The sequence below is a fragment of the Hylobates moloch genome, unplaced genomic scaffold (genome assembly GCF_009828535.3).
Source record: "Hylobates moloch isolate HMO894 unplaced genomic scaffold, HMol_V3 SCAFFOLD_23, whole genome shotgun sequence".
NCBI lineage: Eukaryota > Metazoa > Chordata > Mammalia > Primates > Hylobatidae > Hylobates > Hylobates moloch.
The window spans coordinates 30882234-30905512 of record NW_026652298.1 but is presented as its reverse complement, the minus strand read 5'-3'; the positions used below and the strand labels follow the sequence as shown (position 1 = coordinate 30905512).

Below are 23279 nucleotides of genomic sequence, written 5' to 3'. Positions count from 1 at the left end.
ACAGGAGACAGCACAGAACAGCCACCTCTCAACTCCATGGCCAAGCTGTGTGGCTCCGGGCGTTTTTCAACCTCTCTGAGCCTCAGTTTCCTAGAAAATGGAGGCAAGAAAGTGTCAACCTCTCCAAGATAATACAAGTGGTGCACTGAGCCCAGGGCTACACGGTGCAGAGGAGCTTGTACGAGCCACGCAGTCGGTTTCTCCATCGTGCAGCAAGCAGGCATCGTGCTCCCAAGCCAGTGCCGAGTGCCTGGCTACAAACCTAGCCAAGACCTGGTCCTGGCCCTTAAGGGGCTCCCAGGGAGATAGTCACAGGACAGAAAATGATGGGATAAGGTGACAAGGATGGTCACAAGAGACATTCAAGGGAGAAAGGAATGCAGAGAAGCAAGCTTGGGGAGGAGGCAGGGAAGAGCATTCCAGGCAGATGGAAGAGCCTGTGCAAAGGTTCGAAGAGAGAGACGCCATCCCTGCTGCTGGGTGCCACAGTCCGAGGGTGACTTGAGGGCACTGCAGGGGGACTGCTGGGGTGGGGTAGGAAGTTTGCTCTTAAACGTCTCTAAAACCTATCACTACTGCCCCCAGCTTGGTCCACACATTATTATTGCCCTGCCCATTATGGGGCTTCCTCGCTGCTCACTTCTGCCGCCTGTAGGTCCCTCTTCGCACAGCAGCCAGAGGGATCTGAAATCATTTATTTGATCATGGCCTCAAAGCCTCCTAGTAGCAGACAGAACACAATACAAATGCCTCCCTGTGGCTTGACATACCTTGTGTGATCAGACCACCTCCTACCATCCCCCACCCACCCAGTGCCAGCCCAGTGGCTCCTTGGTCATTCCTAAAACATGCAAACCCATCCCTGCTCCAGGTCTTTTGCATGTCTTGTTCCCTCTGCCTGGAATACTCTTTTTAAAAAATGTGCTTTAGATTCAGGGGGTCAGTGTGCATGTTTGCTACATAGGTATATTGTGTAATGGTGGGGAGTGGGCTTCTAGCGTCCCCGTCACCCAAATATTGAACATCATACCCAGGAGGTAATTTTTCAACCCTCAGCTCCCTCTCACCCTCCTCCCTTTTGGAGTCCTTAGTGTTTGCTGTTTCCACCTTTATGTCCATGTGTATTCAATGTTTAGCTCCCGCTTACAAGTGAGAACATGCGATATTGGGTTTTCTGTTTCTGAGCTAGTTCACTTAGGATAATTGCATCCCTGCTGCTGCAAAGGACAGAATTTCATTCTTTTTTACGGCTGTGTAGTATTCCATGGTGTATATATACCACAGTCTCTTTACCTGCCTTGAATGCCCCTCCCCCAGAGATTTCTTTTTTCTGTTCTTCTTTTTGAGATGGAGTTTCGCTCTTGTTGCCCAGGCCAGAGTGCAATGGTGCAATCTCGGCTCACTGCAACCTCCACATCCTGGGTTCAAGCAATTATCCTGCCTCAGCCTCCAAAGTAGCTGCGATTACAGGCATGCGCCACCACGCCTGGCTAATTCTGTATTTTTAGTAGAGACGGGGTTTCCCCATGTTGGCCATGCTGGTCTCGAACTCCTGACCTCAGGTCATCCACCCGCCTCGGCCTCCCAAAGTGCTGGGATTACAGGTGTGAGCCACCGTGCCTGGGCTTCCCCCGGATTTTCAAATGGCTGGTGCTTATCATCCACCACTAGCTCATGTGTCATCTCTTCAGTGGGGCCTTTCCTGGCCACCTAATCTAAATAAGCTCCCTGTTCACTCTCAGTCACTTCAGTACGTTTTCTCCATATCACAGTACTATCCGGCATGTTTCATTTGTGTGATTTCCGGGAGTCAATCTCCCCAGCTAGAGTGGACACTTGGTGAGAGGAAGGATTGATCAGTTCTGTTTTAGGTCACACCTCAGCTTCTGAAATGGTGCCTGGCACCTAGTAGATGCTCAATAAATCATGCGAAAGGAAGGATGGATGGATATAGAGACCAGCTGATAATCCACTCCAGCACATTTTGTGCATTTCACAGCCCTGTTTGTCCTTCCTCCCAGGAACCAGGACACTAGGACAATTTTTCTTTTCTCAAAGGGCTGTCCCAGAGGCCCCCCACCCCAGCGTACTCTGGCCCTGGGCTGACCTCCACACACCTGCAGCAAGGTCTGTTCCAGTTTGATGAAATTGGTGAGACAGGCCTTAGCAGCTACCTGCCGGGTGCTGATGTGAAAATGACGCTCCTCCACGCCCAGAGCGAACATGCTCTGAACCTCACGCTTGGAGTAGTGTAGCTGGGTCAGAAGAGAAAAAAAAAAAACAAAACATACGATAAAGCTCCTCATCACGGCTTTGATGGAACATTCCAGGAGATGCTGGCTCTAGGCCGAGGGCTCTGCCTCCCAAACTCCCAGGCCCAAGAGACCCACAGCTCCCTGGGCTGGATGAACTTTGATGATGCGAGGTTTTGGAGCCTCAGGTTAGGCCACCAAGTGTGGCCATGGCAACTATCTCCTCATGCCCTCCCTGCTATAACACTGACTTGAAAATATCTACCAGCCTGGCACCAGCAGCCAAGAATTCTAGTTGTAGTACTGCTGCATACAGCAGGGGGCAGTCTAGCAGAAAGAACTATGCTTGGGTGCCTGTCAGCATCAAACACAACAGAACTCCAAGTGTGGATCTACCACTGGGAGGTGAGTGATCTCCAGCTAGTTCCTTAACCACCCAAGCCTTCTAATCCAAAAACAGGGATAAGGACACTTATTTTATTATGTGTTGTTGTGAAAATTGTATGAAACAATGTGCTAAGTTCCAGGTTGGCTGAAAAGAAGAATCACTGGGGGGCAACTTACTAAAAATATAGATTCTGGGCTCCCACTTAAAACCTACAAAAATGGAGTCTCTGGGAAGATGTTCAAGAGCCGTTTGTTTGTTTGTTTTTTTGACAAGGAGTCTTGCTCTGTTGCCCAGGCTGAAGTGCAGTGGCATGATCTCGGCTCACTGCAACCTCCGCCTCCCGGGTTCAAGTGGTTTTTCTGCCTCAGCCTCGTGAGTAGCTAAGATTACAGGCATGTGCCACCATGCCCAGCTAATTTTCGTATTTTTAGTAGAGACGGGGTTTCGCCATGTTGGCCAAGCCAGTCTCGAACTCCTGACTTCAGGTGACCTGCCCACCTCGGCCTCCCAAAGTGCTGGATTATGGGTGTGAGCCACTGTACTCAGCCAACAGCTGGTATTTTTAACGAGCTCACTAGATGTGTCATTACGTTAGTGATACCCCTTGTCAAAAATGTTCAACCTGAATCTTATCTTCAACAAACAATCGGACAAATCCACATTAGGAGGATGTTTTGCAAAATAACTTCCTGGACATTTCAAAATTGTCAGTGCAGGATTTTTTTTTTCTTTTCTTTTCTTTTTTTTTTTTTTAAGACAGGGACAGGGTCTGTCTGCTCTGTCATCTAGGCTAGAGTGTGCAGTGGCATGAACACAGATCACTGCAGCCTCAACCTCCCGGGCTCAAGCAATTCTCCCATACCTCAGCCTCCTGGGTAGCTGAGATACAGGTACACAGCACAATGCCTGGCTAATTTTTTAATTGTTTGTAGAGATGGGGTCTTCCTAGGTTGTAGGCTGTTTTGAACTCCTGAACTCTAACAATTCTCCTTCCTTGGCCTCCCAAAGCGTTGGAATTACAAGTATGAACCACTGCATCCAGTTGGGACTTTTTTTTAAGGTGGTTAATGATAATAAAATGTTTAGGGGGAATTATATCTGCAACTTACTTTGATATGTATCCAAAAATAAGATGGATGGATGGAGAGCTATGTGATTATGTGAAATAAAATGTAAACAGGAAAATCTAGGTATGTGGGTATTCACGGTGTCTAAAAAAATTGTATAATAAAATGTTGGGGGGCCAGATGCAGTGACTCATGCCTGTAATCCCAGCACTTTGGGAGGCTGAGGTGGGCAGATCATTTGAGGTCAGGAGTTCGAGACCAGCCTGGCCAACGTGGCGAAACCCCATCTCTGCTAAAAATACAAAAATTAGCCAGGCATGGTAGTGCACGCCTGTAATCCCAGCTACTCAGGAGGCTGAGGCAGGAGAATTGCATAAACCCAGGGGGGGGAGGTTGCAGTGAGTCGAGATGGCGCCACTGCACTCCAGCCTGGGTGACAGAGTGAAACTTCATCTCAAAAAAAGCAAAAAATAAAATAAAAAATAAAGAAAAACAAAACATTGGGTAAGGAGAGGTAGGGTGTAGAAGGAGAATATTCTAGATCAGGAGTTGGCTTTTGGGTCAAATTTGGCCCGCAACCTGATTTTATAAAAAGTTTTATTGTAACAGCCATGTCTATTCACTTACATATCATCTATAGCTGCTTTTGTGTTACAGTGACAATTCTGGGTAGTTGTAACAGGGACCGTAAGTCCTGAAACCCCCACAACATTTTACTTTACAATAAAAGTTTGTAGACCTCTGTTCTAGTCTAAGAAAATTAAAAAGACATGGCAACTACGCATGCTGTGTGATCTTGGCCTGCATCCCGGATTTAAAGCAAAACAAAAAAGTTTTTTGAAAGAACGTTAGCGGGAAAGCTGGGAAATTGTATATGGGCTGTACATTAAATGAAGGTATTACTTCAACGCTCAGCTTCCTGAATGTTGTAATTACTGTGTTAAATCAGAAAATATCCTTGTTACAGGAAATAGTTGAAGTATTTCAGAGTAAAAAGGTGATGTCTTCAGAAACATCTCTATATTAATTCTTAACGATACAGAAAAAATGTGTCTCATGATACAAATTTATGTAACATAGATAAAAAAGATGGAAAGATATTAACAATTGGTCAATGTTCACTGTCCTACAGTAGCTTTTATATAGGTTGAAACGACTCAAAATAAAACTTGGGAAAAAACTAAGAAGCTCCCGGAATGGAGCCAGGTATGGTGGTACCACCTGTAGTCCCAGCTACTCCAGAGGCTGAGGCAGGAGGATCACTTGCACCCAGGAGCTTGAGGCTGCAGTGAGCTATGATCACGTCACCACACTCCAGCCTGGGTGACACAGCAAAGCCCTGTCTCAAAAAGAAATTTTAAAAATAAAAAATAAGGCTGGGTGTGGTGGCTCACGCCTGTAATCCCAACACTTTGGGAGGCCGAGGTGGGTGGATCATTTGAGGTCAGGAGTTTGCAACCAGCCTGGATATCATGGTGAAACCCTGTCTCTACCAAAAATACAAAAATTAGCCAGGCGTGGTGGTGCACGCCTGTAATTCCAACTACTCAGGAGGCTGGGGCGGGAGAATTGCTCGAACCAGGGAGGCAGAAGTTGCAGTGAGCCGAAATTGTGCCACTGCACTCCAGCCTGGGTGACAAAGAGAGACTCTGTCTCAAAAAAAAAATAAAATAAAGAGATAAATAAAGAAGTTCCCTGAAGGACTGTGCAGTTGTAGCGAAGTTTGAGGAAATCCAAAATCACGTGTAAACGCGACAGGGGACCCAGCACATAGCGCACGCTCTGTAGACAAAGGTGGCCTGGGTCAGGGCTGGGAGAGTGCCTACCAAAACATGGCAGCTGGTAGGAAAATGAAGGGACCAGTTGGCAGATGTGACCATTCATGCATGCACTCGTCTATTCATGCCCTATTTTTTTTACTGAACAACTACTGTGTGCTGGGCCCTGTGCCAGGCACTAGGCATGCCCTCCAGGAGCTCCAGATTTGGGCACAGACAATGACAGCTTGGAGGGACAGAGGAACCTGGCCTAAGACTACTAGGCCCTGCTGTCCACTCCTACGACCCCCGAATCCTGCATGCAGGGCAGAGATGGGGGTGACGCTGGCTCAGCTCCAAAGGACTGTGTCATCTGCTGCAGCTTCTACAAGTGTGCCAGGCTGGGTGAGGCAATGCCAGGCACCAGACACTGGGTGAGGAGGCCTCCTCCATCTCCCGAAAGGCTTGTGGGCCTGACTGGGGGCCAGGGGGGCTGGCCCAGGAGTGTAAACCTGGGTATGTTTGGGAAAGCTGGAGCCAGGGGTTTCCGAGGGTTGCCCACCGGAGCCTGCTGCAGGCTGGTGAACAGATGTGCATGCGTTAACACTCCCCAGAGGGGCCTGGCCCCCTCTTGCCTCGGGCTGGGCGTCTGGAACCAGTTAGGAGCCAGGCAGCTGGGGCACAGTTACCTTAGCTGAGGATGAGGCTGAGCTGGGGCAGAGACCCAGGAGGGAGGGGAGGCGATGCTGGCCTGAGAACAGCAGCTCTTTGCTAGAAGGAAGGAAAGAGAAGGCCTGAAGCTGGCGAGACAGCACCTTGTCGAGTGCCCCCAGGGCCAGGTCGAGACCAAGCTGACTTCCAGAGAGAGAGAGTTAGATAGCCAGGATCACACCGAGGCCCAAGGGCCATACGGTGCCTTGGTTAGGGCTGGACTCTGGAGCCAAGTTACCTGGATTTGAGTCCCAGCCTGGCCTCTGCCTAGCTCTGGCACCAGGGGCAAGCTTCTTGGTTGCCCCTCTCTGAGCCTCAGTTTCCCCATTGGTATCAAGGGTTAAGCGTGGCTCTGGGCTTCAAGTTTTCCGTGAGTCCATCAATGAGCTTTCTTGGGTTGGTCCCATGGGAGCCCCAGGACGGTCTGGACAGCAGGATTTTACCCCCCTGGCTCCCTCCCAGGGATCCTCCTCACACAGCACCCCTCCCTTCACTCCTCCAGGCCAGGGTGCTTATAGTCTCCACGTTTTTCTCTTTTTCTTTTTTTTTTTCTTCTTCACTAGAGACAGGGTCTTTCTCTGTCGCCCAGGCTGGAGTGCAGTGGTGACATCTCTGCTCACTGCAGCCTCCATCTCCCAGACTCAAGTGATCCTCCTGCCTCAGCCTCCTGAGCAGTTGGGACTACAAGCATGTGTCACCATACCGGGCTCATTTTTAAGATTTTTTTGTAGCAATGGGGATCTCACTATGTTGCCCAGGTTTGCCTCGAGCTTCTGGGCTTAAGCAATCCGCCCACCTTGACCTCCCAAAGCACTGGGATTACAGGTGTGAGCCACTGTGCCAGGCCTGTCTCCCCTGTTGCTAACTCCAGGGTGCTGCACCCTCCTGTCAGGTTCCTCTCCACCTCCATGTCTCAGCCTTGGCACAGCTGACAACGTGGCTCATGGACTTCACAGTCGTAGGTGTGTCCTGGGCACTGTAAGATGCTTAGCAGCATCCGTGGCCTCTATACACTGACCCTCACAGCGTCCTCCTACCCAGTGTAGCAACCAGAAATTCCCTAGGCTTTGCTGAAAGTCCCTGGGGGGAAAGTCGCCCCTAGGTGAGAACCACTGGTCTACCCCTTCAGCAAGTGGCTTACTCACCCCTCCTTCCCTGCTGAGACCTGAGCGCTACAGCCTGGCTGGTGGCCCCTGACTTAGTGCACACGTAAGAGCACCAAGCACCTCACCAGGCCCCCAGCCCTAAGGGCACTGATAGTTACTAATAAGTGTTTGGGGCCTGGGATGCACTTAGTTTCTGAGACCAAGAACTCATCAGCGCCCTGCCCGGAGAGGATGAGGGATTTTTATAGCTGTTTGACCTTGGAAAAGTCGCGTGGCCTCTCTGAGCCTCCCTGCCCATATGTATGCAGTGAGGCTGAGCAGAGGATTGAGAGGTGCTGTGTCCAGCGACGGTGCACAGCAGGTGCCCAGCCAATGCTTCCTCCCCCTGACTCCTCTCCTCCTGGGGGCCCCCTCACCTGACTGCTTGGTTCTTGCCACGGACGTCAAGGACAAAGGTGGCCTGAGAATCGCAGGTCAGCTGCAGCGTGGAGCTCATCTCTTCTGCCTCCCAGAGTCCTTGGAACATGAGCTGCGGAGGGAGCAGGCTGTGAGATGTGTGGGTGTAGACAGCTGAGGAGCCTCACAGGCCGGGTGGGAACCCCAGCCAAGCTCTACAGCCCAGCACAACCCTGTCCCCAACCCCAGCATGGCGTGTCTCATCCAACAGTCTCACGGGTGCTGGGGATGCAGGGCCGGGGTCAGCCCCTACTGCAGCTCAGGTTGGCAGTGCCCACCGAGGACTCCCAAAGGACACCTGCAGCCCAGACGTCGGCAGAGAATGTGCTCCCGGGAGGGCTCCCTGTCACCTGACCTCGAGGCCAGGAAAGGGTTTAGATGATGTCAGGGGCACGGGGTATCCACTCCACTCAGTTGTGGGGTACAGGGGTGAGATTCTTTGCAGGAGGGGTGACATCCTGGCCGCCTGACCCCCCCGGGAGCTGCTCCCTCCTCCCACAGCAGAGTGGACTGGGGCAGGGATTGCTGGGGAATCTGAAACAGGAGGGTGTGAAAGCAGCATTGGCGCCTGGCTCTGGAATACACTCTGTGGCTCCTGGAGAAGGAGGGCCCACCCAAGCAGGACGAGTTCAAGCCAAGTGACAGTGGTCAGGGCATGGCCCCATGTGGGTTCCTCTTCACCGAGGCAGGACGACACAGTGAGGAAGGGCCTGGGTGCCAAGTCTGAGTCCCTATTTTGCTGCTTACTTGCTAGGTGACCTTGAGCAAATCACCCACACTCTCACGTGTGACCCAGACATGATGATGATGACGATGATAATAATCATTGTCGCACCATCAGCATCTTCTTCTTCATCTTCGCCTTCATCACAGCAGGTGCTTAAGCATCTACTCAGGCATTAACGGGATGAACTCACTCGATCCTCACAGCCTCCACATAAGAGGTAATATCATCATCCCCGTTTTACAGATGAGGAGATGAGGGCACAGACAGGTGAAGGAATTTGCCCAAGGCCACACAGCTGGCAAGCAGCAGAGCTGGGATCTGAACGCCGGAGAGGGCCTTGGTAAGGACGGTGCCATCCTGCCTCTCTCTGGAGCGTGAGGAGGATGAGACTAACGACCGCCCATAAACCCTTTGAAGGGGGCTGGGCACGGGGCAGGTGCTTGACAAGCAGGAGCTTTGATTCTGACCCAAGACTGCAGGGCAGAAGGACGCAGGGCAGGAGCCAGACGAGGCTCCAGAACACCCATCCACACCAGCCCTGTGACTGGAGATGCAGAGACTGCTCAGCAGACCTGGTTACAGCGGTTATGAATGAAGCATTTATAAATCGTCAAGTACTAGGGAAACCCAAGGCCTGGTCCTCCCCACCCACCCTGCACACAGCGGGTCCTCTGCACACCAGGAATTGGACAGAGGGGACAGAATTTGGAGGGAGGCCCTGCCCCATCCACTCCTTACCTGGTTGGTGAAGGGCAGGCCCAGCCTCTGGAGAGCAGGCACTGCGTGGCTGGCATTGGCCACCAGTTGCAGTGGGCCGTGCCGTGGCCGAGCCACCAGGGCTGCCAGGTCCATGCTGACATCACTGTCCCCACCATGGAGGGCCACCCTGGCCTGGATCTGGGTCTCTAGAGACACAGAATGGCATGGGCTACTGAAGACAGGTTCACCTCCCTTCCCATCCCAGTAAACACCAGACTACAGGAGAGGCCATGCCCTGTGGCCCTCAAACACAACACCAGCAGGAAAGGGAGAGGCTGCCATGGCATGGGCGCTGGGTGGGGTCAACCCCTTTGAGCCTCCTGACATCATCTGTCATAATTTGTCCCTGAGGATCTAGGCCTGGGTGGCTCCTTCTCTCATTGAAGTTGAAAGTGCTGAAGTGACACCTCCTCCAAGAAGCTTCCCTTGATGGCCCATCCAAAGTCCCTCCCAGTCCTTTGCTGCCAGGCATCCTCCATCCCATCTCCCTGGAGTGTGGTTTCCAGCACAACCTGAAATGACCTCGCTCACCTACTTGTTAGGTTCCTGCCCCCTAAACTCTCACCCCACCAGAAGGTCAGCCCCTGGGGGCGGGGTTTCTCTTAGGACAGCTCCTGACACACAGCGGGGGTGCAGTGAGTGCTTTCTGAATGACTGCGGGATGAAAGTCTTCTCTGCAGGGATTCCTGAGGATTATCGGAGGAGTAGCCTGCCGAGGAATCAGCATGAGGTCTGCTCTCCACAAATGGCCACTGTGGCCACTGACATCCACCTGCAGCCACCTGGCCCTGGCTGGAGGGTCCCGTCCTTCCCATCACCCCCTGCAGAACAAGAGATTCTGGCGCACAGTTAGGAGTTTCTTCTTTGACTTAATCTCCCTTTGCTACACAGAGAAGCCCATTGGGTCTGGGAGCCCTAGAGCAAACAGATGGCGCCGACTCTATGTCAGATGCCAGGTTCCCACGGGGTGCAGCTCACGGCTCAGGCCCAAGTGACACTCAGCCAGGCTCCAGCACCTCCCATCTGGCGAGCAGGGTGGACGAGCTCAGCCTGCCCTCCTCAAAGGAAAAAAGTGTCCAGAGTGAATGGGGTAACACATGGGAGAGGCCCACTTGTGGGACATGCAGGAGGCCTTAGGAAATGCTTCCTTCCTTCCTCGTTCAACATTCCACCACATGTACCTACTACGTGCAGGGCACGAGGAGACAGGGCACATAATCCCCACACCTGGGAGCACCCGGCTGTCAGAGACACCAAGAACGTTAACGACAGGCAGAGAGCGTCCCTGGGAGGTGGGGACAGCAGACTGCGGACAGCAGGGGGAGAAGGGAGAGGTCACTCTTGGCTGGCGGCGGCCATACCAGGCATCCTGGGTCGGGAACCAGAGCGGCGTGGAGGTGGTCGGAATGGTCTCCCCTGGCTTGGCTATCATGTCCCTAACAAACCCTGGGGTCAACTCAGACTGGGGACAACTGCCCCATGTGATCCTGTCCTCTGTTCACCCCTCAGGAAGCTGAGGGCCAAAAATAAAGTGTTTTTTTTTTTTTTTTTTTGAGACGGAGTCTTGCTCTGTTGCCCAGGCTGGAGTGCAGTAGCACGATCACTGCTCATTTGCAAGCTCCGCCTTCCGGGTTCACGCCATTCTCCTGCCTCAGCCTCCCGAGTAGCTGGGACTACAGGCGCCCGCCACCACACCTGGCTAAGTTTTTGTATTTTTAGTAGAGACGGGGTTTCACCATGTTAGCCAGGATGGTCTCGATCTCCTGACCTCCTGATCCGCCCGCCTCAGCCTCCCAAGGTGTTATTTTTTTGAGACAGAGTTTCACTCTGTGGCCCAGGCTGGAGTGCAGGGGCGTGATCTCGGCTCACTGCAACCTCCGCCTCCCAGGTTCAAGTGATTCTTGTGCCTCAGGCTCCTGAGTAGCTAGGACTACAGGCATGCACCACCATGCTCAGCTAATTTTTTTTGTAGAGACAGGGTTTCACCATGTTGGCCAGGCTAGTCTCGAACTCCTGACCTCAACTGATCCACCCACCTTGGCCTCCCAAAATGCTAGGATTACAGGCATAAGCCATCGCACCCGGCCCCCAAAATAAAAAAGTTTGAGGCCAACAGAAGATGCCCTAGGGGAGCGGGGAGTCCCAGGGGTCCCAGGGGTCCTGAATGGTCAAGAGCCAAGTCTCCATAATCTATGTCGGGGTCAGAGGATGGCTCTGGGTTCAATCCTCACTCCGTCATTACCAGCTGTGTGGCCTGGACCAGGTGACTCAACCTCTCTGCGCCTCCATTCCTCATCTGCAGAATGGGAATGGCGTTCCTAACCCTACCTCATAAGCTCATTCACGCACCCATTCGATACCTACTATGTATCCTACGGCAAAGCAGACAAAAATCATCCCTGCCCTCACGGACCACATATTCTGGTGATTCTAGCATAGAAAGAATGAGAAACAAAGGTATTTGTATGCTACACAGTGTGTTCAAATGACAGAGCTGGGGAGCGGGATGGCAGGGGATGGGAGGGGATGGTAGGGGATGGGGAGGTGGAAAAGAGAGGCCTCTCTGAGATGCCATTGGAAAAATACCTAAGGGAGGTGACAGAACCAGGCAGGCGTGTGGGAGAGACGCATTCCAGGCAACAGGATCAGCCCATGCCAAGGTCCTGGGGACACAGCAAGCCTGGCGTGTTGAAGAATAGCAAGGAGTGGAACAAGTAGGGCTGGGGGCTGGGAGACGAGGTCAGATGGGGGAAGGGTGTGGATTCTGATGGCTCACAGGCTCCTCTAAGAGCTTCGACTTTCTGCCTGTGTGATCGGGACGGCTGTACTGTATTGAGCTCTCCTGTGTACACAGCTTGCCTGGCATGTATGCAGTAACTGCTCAGCCATTGCTGGCTCCTCTTGTTTTTATCTTCCCGCCATAATGGGTTGAATCGTGTCCCCCAAAAAGAGATATTGAAGTCCTGCCCTGCTCACCTTGTGTCCTGTGAATATGACCTTATTTAAAAACAAGATCTTTACAGATGTAATTAACCAAAAATAAGGTCATATTCAAGTCGGACGGGCCCTCAATCCACGGTGGATTGTTTTTATTTTAAGACAGGGTCTCATTCTGTCACCCAGGCTGGAGCGCAGTGTTGCAATCATAGCTCATTGCAGCCTCAACCTTCTGGCTCAAGTGATCCTCTGCCTCAGCCTCCCGAGTAGCTGGGACCACACACATGCGCCACCACACCTAGCTAAGATTTCTACGTTTTAAGCCATCCAGTGTGTGGGACTTTGTTGTGGAAGTCCTAGAAACCTAATCCACCTGCCTCGGGAGTTAGGTCATCGATGGGCAAGGCTGTCCTGGTTGTCCTGGAGCCCAGAGGCACACTGGGCTTGATGAGGGTGCCACCTGGGTCCAGGCCTGAGGCTGCTGGGCTGGCCCAGGCATGGAGGAAGCCAGCTCCCCAGTCCCGGGGCTGTGCGCTGAGTGCCTTACCGTGTGTCTGCAGCTCAGCGCTGAGGCAGGCCTCGCCTGGGAACCCCGCCCACAACAAAGCCTCACTGTTGTGCCAGCTCTGGCTGGAGACCTCCAGGTGCCCATCATGGTAACAGCAGCTCACAGAGTAGTTGAGGAATGTGGGCCCCATCAGGATGTGCCCAGAATGCTTGAAGCTGGAGCTGCCATTGTGAATGTCCACAGAAACCTGGAATGACACCGAGGAGACGCTGGACCACCCTGTGCAGAGACAGCCAGCCCGGGTCAAGCTGGCACTGGCTCCCACAAACCCTGCGGTTATCAGTGCCATCCACATCACTGTGGCGGGAGGAACTGAGACCCTCTTGAAGGAGCAGGTTTGATGACCAACGTGGTTAACTCCAGCTAATTACACATGCACCCAGGAGACCGCAGAGAAAACACGGAGAAACCAATCAGGAAGCAGGGCAGGCAGGGGAGCGTGGGCCTGGGGAGGATGGCTGGAGAAAGACTTTGGGAAGACCAAGATGTCCCAGCTGGTGCGAAACAGGTTGCAAACCACAGCCTACATCTGTTGTAAATAAAGTTATCGGAACACAGCCCTGCCTGTTTGTTGGAGGCATTTGAACCAGAGCACCTCCATCTTGAATAGACGCTGGGTAAAATAAGGCTGAGACCTACCGGGCTGCATTCCCAGGAGGTTAGCCATTCTAAGTCACAGGACGACATAGGAGGTCAGCACAAGATACAGGCCACGAAGACCTTGCTGATAAAACAGGTTGCAGTGAAGAAGCCGGTTAAATCCCATCAAACCAAGATGGTGACGAGAGTGACCTCTGTTCGTCCTCACTGCTACATTCCCACCAGCACCATGACAGTTTACAGATATCGTGGCAAAGTCAGAAAGTTACCCTATATGGTCTAAAAAGGGGAGGCATGAATAATCCACCCCTTGTTTAGCATATCATCAAGAAATAGCCATAAAAATGGGCAACCAGCAGCCCTGAATTCTTTCTTGCAAAAGATCCAAAAACCCTCCCTTGATGTCTGGATCAAGACCCCGTTCCGGTAACATGTTCACGTCCTATTCCCGTGGCTGCTTTCACAACACAATAGCAGCAGAATGGAGGCACTGCGGCAGAGACTGCAGGGCCACAGAGCCTAAGACATTTACTATCTGGCCCTTGATGGGAAAAGTTTCTCAAACTCTGCTGTGAGATATAGTTCCCTCCTATGCCACCCCACAACCATCTCAGTAAAACCTTCAGTGAGGCCAGGCACGGTGGCTCATGCCTGTAATCCCGGCACTTTGGGAGGCAAAGGCGGACAGATCACTTGAGGTCAGGAGTTTGAGACCATCCTGGCCAACATGGCAAAACCCTGTCTCTACTAAAAATACAAAAATTAGCCAGGCATGGTAGTGGGTGTCTATAATCCCAGTTACTCAGAAGGCTGAGGCGGGGGAACCTCTTGAACCCAGGGGGCAGAGGTTGCAGTGAGCCGAGATCATGCTACTGTACTCCAGCCTGGGCGAAAGAGCGAAACTCCATCTCAAAAAAAAAAAAAAAATGCAACCCAAAGAATGAGCCGCGGCCCAGCTGTGTTGGCATCACCCGGGCTGAGAAATGCAGGGTCTCAGGCCCCACGCCAAACCTGCTGAATCAAACCTGCATTTTAATGCCTTCCCCGGTTGTGCCTGTGTACGGGGTGTGTGGGAAGCCGCTCTACGCAGAAGACGGCGCCCTCTGCCGTGGGACCCCACAGGAGGTCCAGGTCTGCTGGGCTCTGATCATGTGCCACCCACCCTCTGGGATGACAGCACAGGGCCCAGGGCTGGACTTGTCCTGAGTTTCAGGGGCTCTGTACTGCTGGCCAGCTCTGCCAAACTGTCCCCATCCACACTGGGCCACACCCAGGCCTGCCTGCTAGGCCTCTGCTAGTGTCACCGCTGACCTTGATGGTGCCAAGGTCAGACGGGCCCCAGGCACTCAGGCTCAGGGCAGATCCAGAGACTCAGTGTGACAGCAGAGAGGCCAGGGCTGAGCTCTCTGTCACTACCCACAGAGCGCTTCCATGCACCCCAGCCCCAGTGGGCAGGGCTGGGGCAACTGAGGCCTGAGCCCTCATCACCACACAGCTGGCTCCCTGGACTTCCCCCCAGGACTGGGCGTTCCCAGGGTCCAGTCAACCCTAGACCAGGGGTTGCAAACTGATGGCCCTTCAGCTGATAAGTTTAATGTGGTCACTCACTCTGGTATTTCTTGTGTGTTTTTTTTTTTTTTTTTTTTTTTTTTGAGACTGAGTCTTGCTCTGCCACCCAGGCTGGAGTGCAATGGCGCAATCTTGGCTTACTGCAACCTCCGCATCCTGGGTTCAAATGATTCTCCCGCCTCTGCTTCCCAAGTAGCTGGGATTACAGGCATGCGCCACCACGCCCAGCTCATTTTTTGTATTTTTAGTAGAGACAGGGTTTCACCATGTTGGCCAGGCTGGTCTCAAACTCCTGACCTCAAGTGATCCACCCACCTTGGCCTCCCAAAGTGTTGGGATATACGACATCTTGTATAATTCTGTTTGTATGAAATTTCCGCAATAGACGAACGCATAGGGATGGAAGGCAGATTCGTGGTTGCTGGGGACCAGGGAGGAGGGGACGGGAGGGACTGCTGATGGGTATGGGGTTTCCACTGGGGTGATGAAAAATTCTGGAACTTGCAAGCACTGATGATTGTAGAACAGTGTGAACAAATGTAGCATCCCCGAGTTGTATACTTTAAAACGGTTTTACGTTGTTACACATATTTTACTACAACAAGAAATGTGAAGAGATACATATGATGTGGAGAGTTTGAGACGTGGCACACACTCTGTAGTTCCCCACACAGCCCAGTGACACATTTCATTTCTCTGCCTGCCCCCAAAGTCTTCAAGTTTGCAACCCCTGTACCCAACGCACGCAGGTTTTTCATTGAAACAGCGGGAGCGGGCTAGGTGCATGGCCCACGCCTGTAATCCCAGCACTTTGGGAGGCCGAGACAGGCCGATCACTTGAGGTCAGGAGTTCAAGACAAGCCTGGCCAACATGGTGAAACCCTGTCTTTACTAAAAATACAAAAATTTAGCTGGGTGTGGTGGTGCGTACCTGTAATCCCACCTACCTGGCAGGCTGAGGCAGGAGACACTTGAACCTGGTAGGCAGAGGTTGCAGTGAGCTGAGGTCATGCCACTACGCTCAAGCTTGGGCAAATGAGCAAGACTCCATCTCAGAAAAGGACGGGATGGAACGGAATGGAACGGAAAGGAAAGGGAACGAAAGGAAACGAAAAAAGGAAAGGAAAGGAAAAGAAACAGCAGCAACAGCGGCAGCATCTGCGATCACTGCCTGAGCATGCAGCAGGCGGCGAGGCCCCTCACTGTTTTATGTCACCTGTTTTATGAGGTAAGAACTGCTACTCCATGGGTCAAAAATGTTGACTGAGCACCTACTACATGCCAGGCCCCATCTTAAACCTGGGGATATACCATGCACAAAATAGAAATGCCTGAGCCCATGACACTTGGGTGGCAGTGCTGGGAGGCAGACAGGACGAGGAGAAAGGCATTGTGCTTCCTGCCTGCACCCTCAGCAGAGAGAGCTTGACGCCACTTGAGCTGAGCTGCACCCCAGCCCTGAGCTCCACGGTCCACTTGTCTCATGATGCCAGGACATGCCCACAGCCACCCCAGATGCCCATGATAGAGGTGGGCTTGCAACCCTTGGGTCCCAGTTGGTGTTTACCTGTGTTTGCAGATGGGACCATTTAATGACCGTCAGGTTGAGCTGATGCCCCTGGGAACTGGGAGTCCAGGTGCATATCACCAGGGATGTGGGGGGTCTTGAAGGAGGGGGACCATGTGAGTATCTCCTGGCAGCGACCTCAGCCCTGGGCCACACCACAGGCAGCCCCTGTGATCAGGCTGCGCCAGCCCCCCTGGAGGGATCCACTATGTACCACAACCATCCAGCCCAGGACAGAGACCCCGTACCTCGAGAGGCTGCCCAGCGATGTCCCCTTGGCACCATCCTAACAGCTGGGTGGGCGAGGCATCTCCACTGCAGTTGACCTACAGAGACCAGTGGGTGGGAAGGGGCTGGCTTCTTCCCTGACCCCAGAGTGGACTGTCGTGGGTGTCAAGATCCCACTTGACCCCACCGCCCTTTGGAGAAGCCACCGTGGGCAAATAACCCCAAACAGAGGTTTGCACAGAGACTTGAGAGCGAAGCCACAGCATCATCATCAAATGAAGGTGAATGGAGCTCCCAGCATGCAGGGCCTCCACGCCAGGTACGGTGCTAACTGAACCACAGAGTAACCATGGGAGGAGGTGGCAGATGCGGAAACTGAGTCACGCAAGTCAGGGAAAGAGGAAGCATCTTGCGTGTGGTCACACAGTCAGTGATGGTGCAGCCTGGCTTCAGGCCAGGAGCCCTGCTCACATTCCCTCTCCCACCATGGATGGTTTAGCCACCCTCAGAGACAGGCACCGAGGTGGTTTCCTGCTTTTCATTTCTGAGAACAATGAAGAAGACAGCTGCGGGTGTGGGGCTTCTCCAGGGTAGGGGCCCCAGGGAGGAACTGAGGGACCAGGGCCTCCACCGTCTTCATTCTACCAGGAAGGGCCTGGTGCAGGTTGCAGCCTGGCCCACGCGGGCACCTAACCCACTCACCTCCAGCTGGGAGGGCAGGGTGCCCTGCAGTCCCGACAGGCCGTGGTGCAGCCCCAGCACCAGCCCCTGGCGGCCACCCTCTGCCTTCCTCTCCAGGGCTGCACGGAGCTGCTCGCCATCCAAGATCACCGTCAGCCCGGCCGCCAGACTGCGTCCCACACTCTGGGCAGAAGCAAAGCTGTTGGGTGTCCCTGGGACCCACTATCCCCCGAGAGGGCCCGGGTGCAGCCCCCTCCTCACTCACCTGGAAGTGCCCGTGGCCGTCTAAGGAGAAGGGGAGGCCCCAGTGCTTGAGGCTGGGCATGGTGTGGGTGTGGCGGAGGCTGGCACGGAGCTGGAGGCCCAGGGACTCGGGGGTCAAGTCCTCCAGGCCAAAGGCAGCGTCTAGCTGACCCCCCGTGTTCTGCAGTGTCAGGCGTGCTGAGCAGTTGGAAGCCACGTGGGTGAGAGACAGGTGCATCCCTGCCTCGGAGGGGAGTCCTGGGGGAAGAGGCCAGTGGGCAGGAGTGGGCAGAGCCCCACAGACCACTCAGCCCAGTCCACCGCATTTAGTCAGGATGGGAACACGACGGGGGCCTGGCCAGCACACCTACTCTCTAGAGGATCCCCTGAGCCCCACAGCTGCAGGTCCTACTGCCCCCAATATACCAGGTTAAACCATCTGAAACTGTCTATATTTCACAGAAATGGCGATTTCATCTGGTCCAACCTCACAGCACAATTGCCACATGCAGCCGGTTTTAAGACCCATGTCCCCTTAGGATTTCCAGCTCCCCGAAGAAAGAGCCCAAATCTCAGAGGGAAACGGGTCTGATCATGTGTCCTCCCCTCGCGGCTGCACCTGGGGCCCCTCCAGGCCTGGAGGGAACATCTGAGAAGCTCGGGCAGGGGCTGTTGGGATTATTTCATAGCTGCGGTCCCAGAGGGCATCCTTGGGGTCCTGGCTAGGCCAGGTATCCACGCTGCACGAGCTGTCCCAGGGAATGGTGGGTGGGAGGCCTGGAGGGGGCTGGTGGCAGGGGCTGTCACCATCTGCTTTGAAGCATGTCAATATGGTAACAACTGGTGCCCTGAAGCTGCATATTCTGGCTGAATGACAGCCCAGGGAAGGAGATGGAGGTGTGCCGGGGAAGCCAGCAGGGGAAGGAAATGAAGCTGGAATGTGAATTTGGGGGTTGGAGGCTCGTTTATCCCCCCTCCCTTGGCTCCAGGACTTAAAAGTCTTGGAGGAAGAAGCTGTTCTGCCTGGACCACTCATCCTACCTGCATCACTCAGCGTGCTGATATTGTGTGTCAGGCCACCCGCAAGCTGGCTGTGCCCGGGGCCCCAGGAGCAGGAGCCACCCAGAGCCAGGTTGGCTGCACGGGCCTGGATGCTGGCCTGGGCGCTCAAGTTCCTCGTCTGGGCCTGCAGCCAGCCCTTCAGCTGGAGATCTCCAGGCAAGGCCTCGCTGCTGTTCTGGGCAAGGACACAGGTCACGCTGCGCACGCTGGTGCCGTTCCCTGCCTTCTCATGCTTGTCCCGCAGGAGGAAGCCCAGCACAGCTGAGTCAGCAGTGACCCTGAGGGTGCCTGCAGAGGATGGTGGAGAAGAAGAGAGCAGGGGCGGCTCAGGGAAATGAGCTGCTTTGGAGAGGAGGGAAAAGAATTTGGGGGTAGGAAGTTGCTAGATTCACGATGTCACACTTGTAACTCATGTCAAAAATGGCACATTTGTGAAATCCATCAAAGTACATCAGCTCCCTCCCAGGACACTCTGGAAATCAAGCGAGCTAATTCGCAAAATAGTTCCGAAAATCTGAATAGCTCTACATTTATATAGCTCTATACGTTTTCCAAAAAACTCCCACAAAGAACGCTCCAGACGTCTTCGCTGGTAAAGTCAATCAGACGTTTAGGGAACATCACCACCAATCTCATACAGACTCGTTCAGAAAAGAGAAGAGAAGAGAATACTCGACTTGGTTTATGAAACTGGCATAAACCTCACACCAAACCTGACAAGAGCTTTGCAAAAAAGGAAAATTACAGCCCAGTAGTGCTATGAACAGACACCAACTTTCTTAACAAAGTATTACGAAACCAAATTCAATTACATATAGAAGCAAAGAAAAATACATATGAAAAAGTGCAGGGAATCCCACTAAAGCAAGGTTGGTTTCACACTGAAGACCAATTTAATTCACTCTATTAACAAAATTAAAGTGAAAAACCATATGAATATGTACTAGAATCAGAAAAGGCATTTGACTACATTCAACACCCATTCTTAAGAATAAAAACTGGCCAGGCGCGGTGGCTCATGCCTGTAATCCCAGCACTTTGGGAGGCTGAGGCAGGCAGATCACTTGAGGTCAGGAGTTCAAGACCAGCCTGCCAACATGGTGAAACCCTGTCTCTACTAAGAATATAAAAATTAGCCAGTTGTGGTGGTGTGGTGGCGCATGCCTGTAATCCCAGCTACTTGGGAGGCTAAAGTAGGAGAATCACTTGAAACCGGGAGGCGGAGTTTGCAGGTTGCAGGTTGCAGTGAGCAGAGACTGCACCACTGCACTCCGGTCTGGGAGACAGGGCAAGACTCTGTCTCTAAAAAACAAACAAAAAAACACTGTGCAAAACCAATAGCAAACATTAAAATTATTTGTGCAAATTTTGAACATTTTCTTTTTAAGATTGAGAACAAGGTAAGAATTTTTGCTCTTAGCTTATTTATTCAATATTATATACTGTATTTCTTAGCTATTGCAATAAGAAAAAAAAAAACCTACAAGGCATAAAAATATCAGGCCAGGCTGGGTGCAGTGGCTCATACCTGTAATCCCAGCACTTTGGGAAGTTGAGGTAGGAGGATTGTTTAAGCTCAGGCATTCCAGACCAGCCTGGGCAACAAAGGGAGACCCTGCCTCTAAAAAAAAAATTATCTGGGCATGGTGGCATGTACTTGCAGTCCCAGCTACTTGGGAGGCTGAGGCAGGAGGATGCTTGAGCCATGATCATCCCACTGCACTTCAGTCTGGGCGACAGAACAAGACCCCATCTCAAAAAAAAAAAAAAAAAAGGCATAAAAATCAAAATGGAAGAAAATATTCTATTGTAGAATATATAAAGAGTATCTACAACTCAATAAAAGACAAACAATTTAATAAATGGGCAAAAAAAAATCTCAAAGAAAGCTACATGAACAAATAACACACATGAAGAAGTGTTTGGCCAGGAGCAGTGGCTCACACCTGTAATCCTAGCACTTTGGGAGGCCTAGGTGGGTGGGTCACCTGAGGTCAGGAGTTCAAGACCCAGCCTGACCAACATGGAGAAACCCTGTCTCTACTAACAACACAAAAACAATTAGCCAGACATGGTGGTGCAGGCCTGTAATCCCAGCTACTCGGGAGGCTGAGGCACGAGAATTGCAGAGGTTGCGGTGAGCTGAGATGACACCATTGCACTCCAGCCTGGGCAACAAGAGCGAAACTCCATCTCAAAAAAAAAAAAAAAAAAAAGTGCTAAACATCATTCATCAACAGGGGAATGCAAATTAAAGCCACAAGGAGAAACCACTAGACACTAATTTGATTATTTTTTTGAGACAGGGTCTCATTCTGTTGCCCAAGTTGGAATGCACTGGCACAATCATTGGCTCACTGCAATGTCCACTTCCCAGGCTCAAGCAATCCTCCCACCCAGCCTCCATGTAGCTGGGACATAGGCATGCACCACCGTGCCCAGCGAATTTTTAAAAAATTTTTGTGGCGACAGAGTCTCGCTATGTTGCCCAGGCTAGTCTGAAACTCCCAGCCTCAAGCAATCTGCCCTCCTCCGCCTCCCAAAGTGCTGGGATTATAGGTGTGAGCCACTGCTCCCAGCTGAGACGTGCACATTTCATCGTATGTAAACTTTACACCACCAGAGGAAGGAAGGAAGGGAGGGAGACTAAGAGCAGGGAGAATTAGCCACACCTGGCTAATTTTTTTTTTGTATTTTTAGTAGAGACGGGGTTGCACCATGTTTGCCAGGCTAGTCTCGAACTCCTGACCTCAGATGATCCACCGCCTCAACCTCCCTAAGTGCTGAGATTACAGGCATGAGCCACCGCACCCGGCCCATCCTCCCCCCTTTTAGACCATATGGCGTAACTTCCTGATGTTGCCATGCCATTTGTAAATGATCATGGCGCTGGTGGGAATGTAGTAATGAGAACGAACAGAGGACGCTCTTGTCACCAGCTTGGTTTTGGTGGGATGTCACCATGTTGGTTTTGCTAGGATGTCACCATCTTGGTTTTGGTGGGATTCAGCCGGCTTCTTTACTGTTTTATCAGGAAGGTCTTTATATGACCCATATCTTGTGCCGACCTCCTATCTCATCCTGTAATCAAGAGTGCCTTAACCTCCTGGGAATGCAGCCCCGTAGGTCTCAGCCTCATTTTACCCAGCTCCTATTCAAGATGGGGTTGCTCTGGTTTGCACACCTCTGACAGATGGACAGTGGATACGGGATAAAGAAAATATCACAAAATGCAAACAATTATAACATTTAGGTGGGGGGCATGTGGGTGTTCACGTACAATTCAACTTTTCTATATGCTTGAAATCTTATATGGGAAATGGGGAGGGGAGGGGGAGGAGCTGTCTTGTAGGGACTCCCACGGGGCAAATCTAGGAAAATTGGGCACTGAAATAATAATGATCATGACAGATTACTGAATAAAATAAGAATCCATGAGTCCCTACTGAGGTTAAGAAAGGAAGGAAAGAAGGAGGGTGATATGGTTTGGACCTGTGTCCCCAACAACTCTCATGTTAAATTGTAATCCCCAACGTCAGGGGTGGGGCCTGGTGGGAGGTGACTGGATGACCTGGGAGCGGATTTCTCATGAACAGTTTAGCAGCATCCCCTTGTACTGTCAGATCTGGTTGTTTAAACGTGTGTAGCAGCTCCCCACTCTTTCTCTTAATCCTGCTCTGGCCCTGTGACATGCTGGCAGAGAAGAAGATGCACCATGCTTCCAGTAAAGCCTGCAGAACTATGAGCCAACGTCTTTATAAATTACCCAGTCTCAGGATGTGATAGCATTGCAAGGACAGACTAATACAGAACGGAAGGGAAGGGCAAAGGGAGTAAGCAGGGAAAGCATTCTGCCCTAAGCAATAAATTATTTTTTGAGACAGATTCTCACTCTATCACCCAGGATTGAGTGCAGTGGTGTGATCTTGGCTCACTGCAACCTCTGCCTCCCGTGTTCGAGTGATTCTCATGCCTCAGCCTCCTGAGTAGCTGGGACTACAGGCGTGCACCGCCACCCCTGGCTAATTTTTGCATTTTCAGTAGCGACAGGGTTTCACCATGTTAGCCAGGCTGGTCTTAAACTTCTGGCCTCAAGTGATCTGCCCACCTCAGCCTCCCAAAGTGCTGGGATTACAGGTGTGAGCCACCATGCCTGGCCCATAAGCAATAAATTAGAAAAAAAAAAAAAAGAATTAGAAAAATCCCCATTTGGCAATCATCATAACGGTAACAGACTCAGACAAGCATCATTAGTGGATGCTAAAACTAGGAGGGTCACAATTCGATGAGAACATAGAATACTTACATGACTTCCAAGTATCTCACCCCAATTATTTATTAATTACAAAGGAAATAACTAAAAACTTTATAGCCAAGAAACCTGGCAACCCCACCTTAATCAAGAGATCAAAGCTAATGTCACCAACGTTGGACAAACGGACGGAAGGTGCCACCTGACAGGAGGCTGCCTCATTACTGTGGTGTCCTACCAACAGGCTTTCTTGAATGCAGGCACAGGAAGTGTCACTCAAACTCAGACGGAGGGCTGTTTTACAACATGACTGCCCTGTACCCTTCAAAATGTAAGTATCGGCCAGGCG

The 23279-nt window shown here is 51.9% G+C and overlaps 1 protein-coding gene across 1 annotated transcript in view; it reads right to left on the bottom strand.

Moving 5' to 3' along the window:
* Positions 1-23279, bottom strand: part of LOC116462743 (uncharacterized) — a 152186-nt gene that overhangs the window by 31737 nt on the left and 97170 nt on the right. Inside the window, exons 39-47 of the mRNA XM_058433936.1 lie at positions 18658-18966; positions 17639-17874; positions 17395-17556; positions 16713-16790; positions 12708-12915; positions 9203-9369; positions 7698-7810; positions 6154-6235; positions 2118-2255 (exon numbers count right to left, since the gene is read on the bottom strand). Coding sequence (XP_058289919.1) covers positions 2118-2255; positions 6154-6235; positions 7698-7810; positions 9203-9369; positions 12708-12915; positions 16713-16790; positions 17395-17556; positions 17639-17874; positions 18658-18966 — 1493 coding nt within the window. The remainder of the gene's footprint in view (positions 1-2117; positions 2256-6153; positions 6236-7697; positions 7811-9202; positions 9370-12707; positions 12916-16712; positions 16791-17394; positions 17557-17638; positions 17875-18657; positions 18967-23279) is intronic.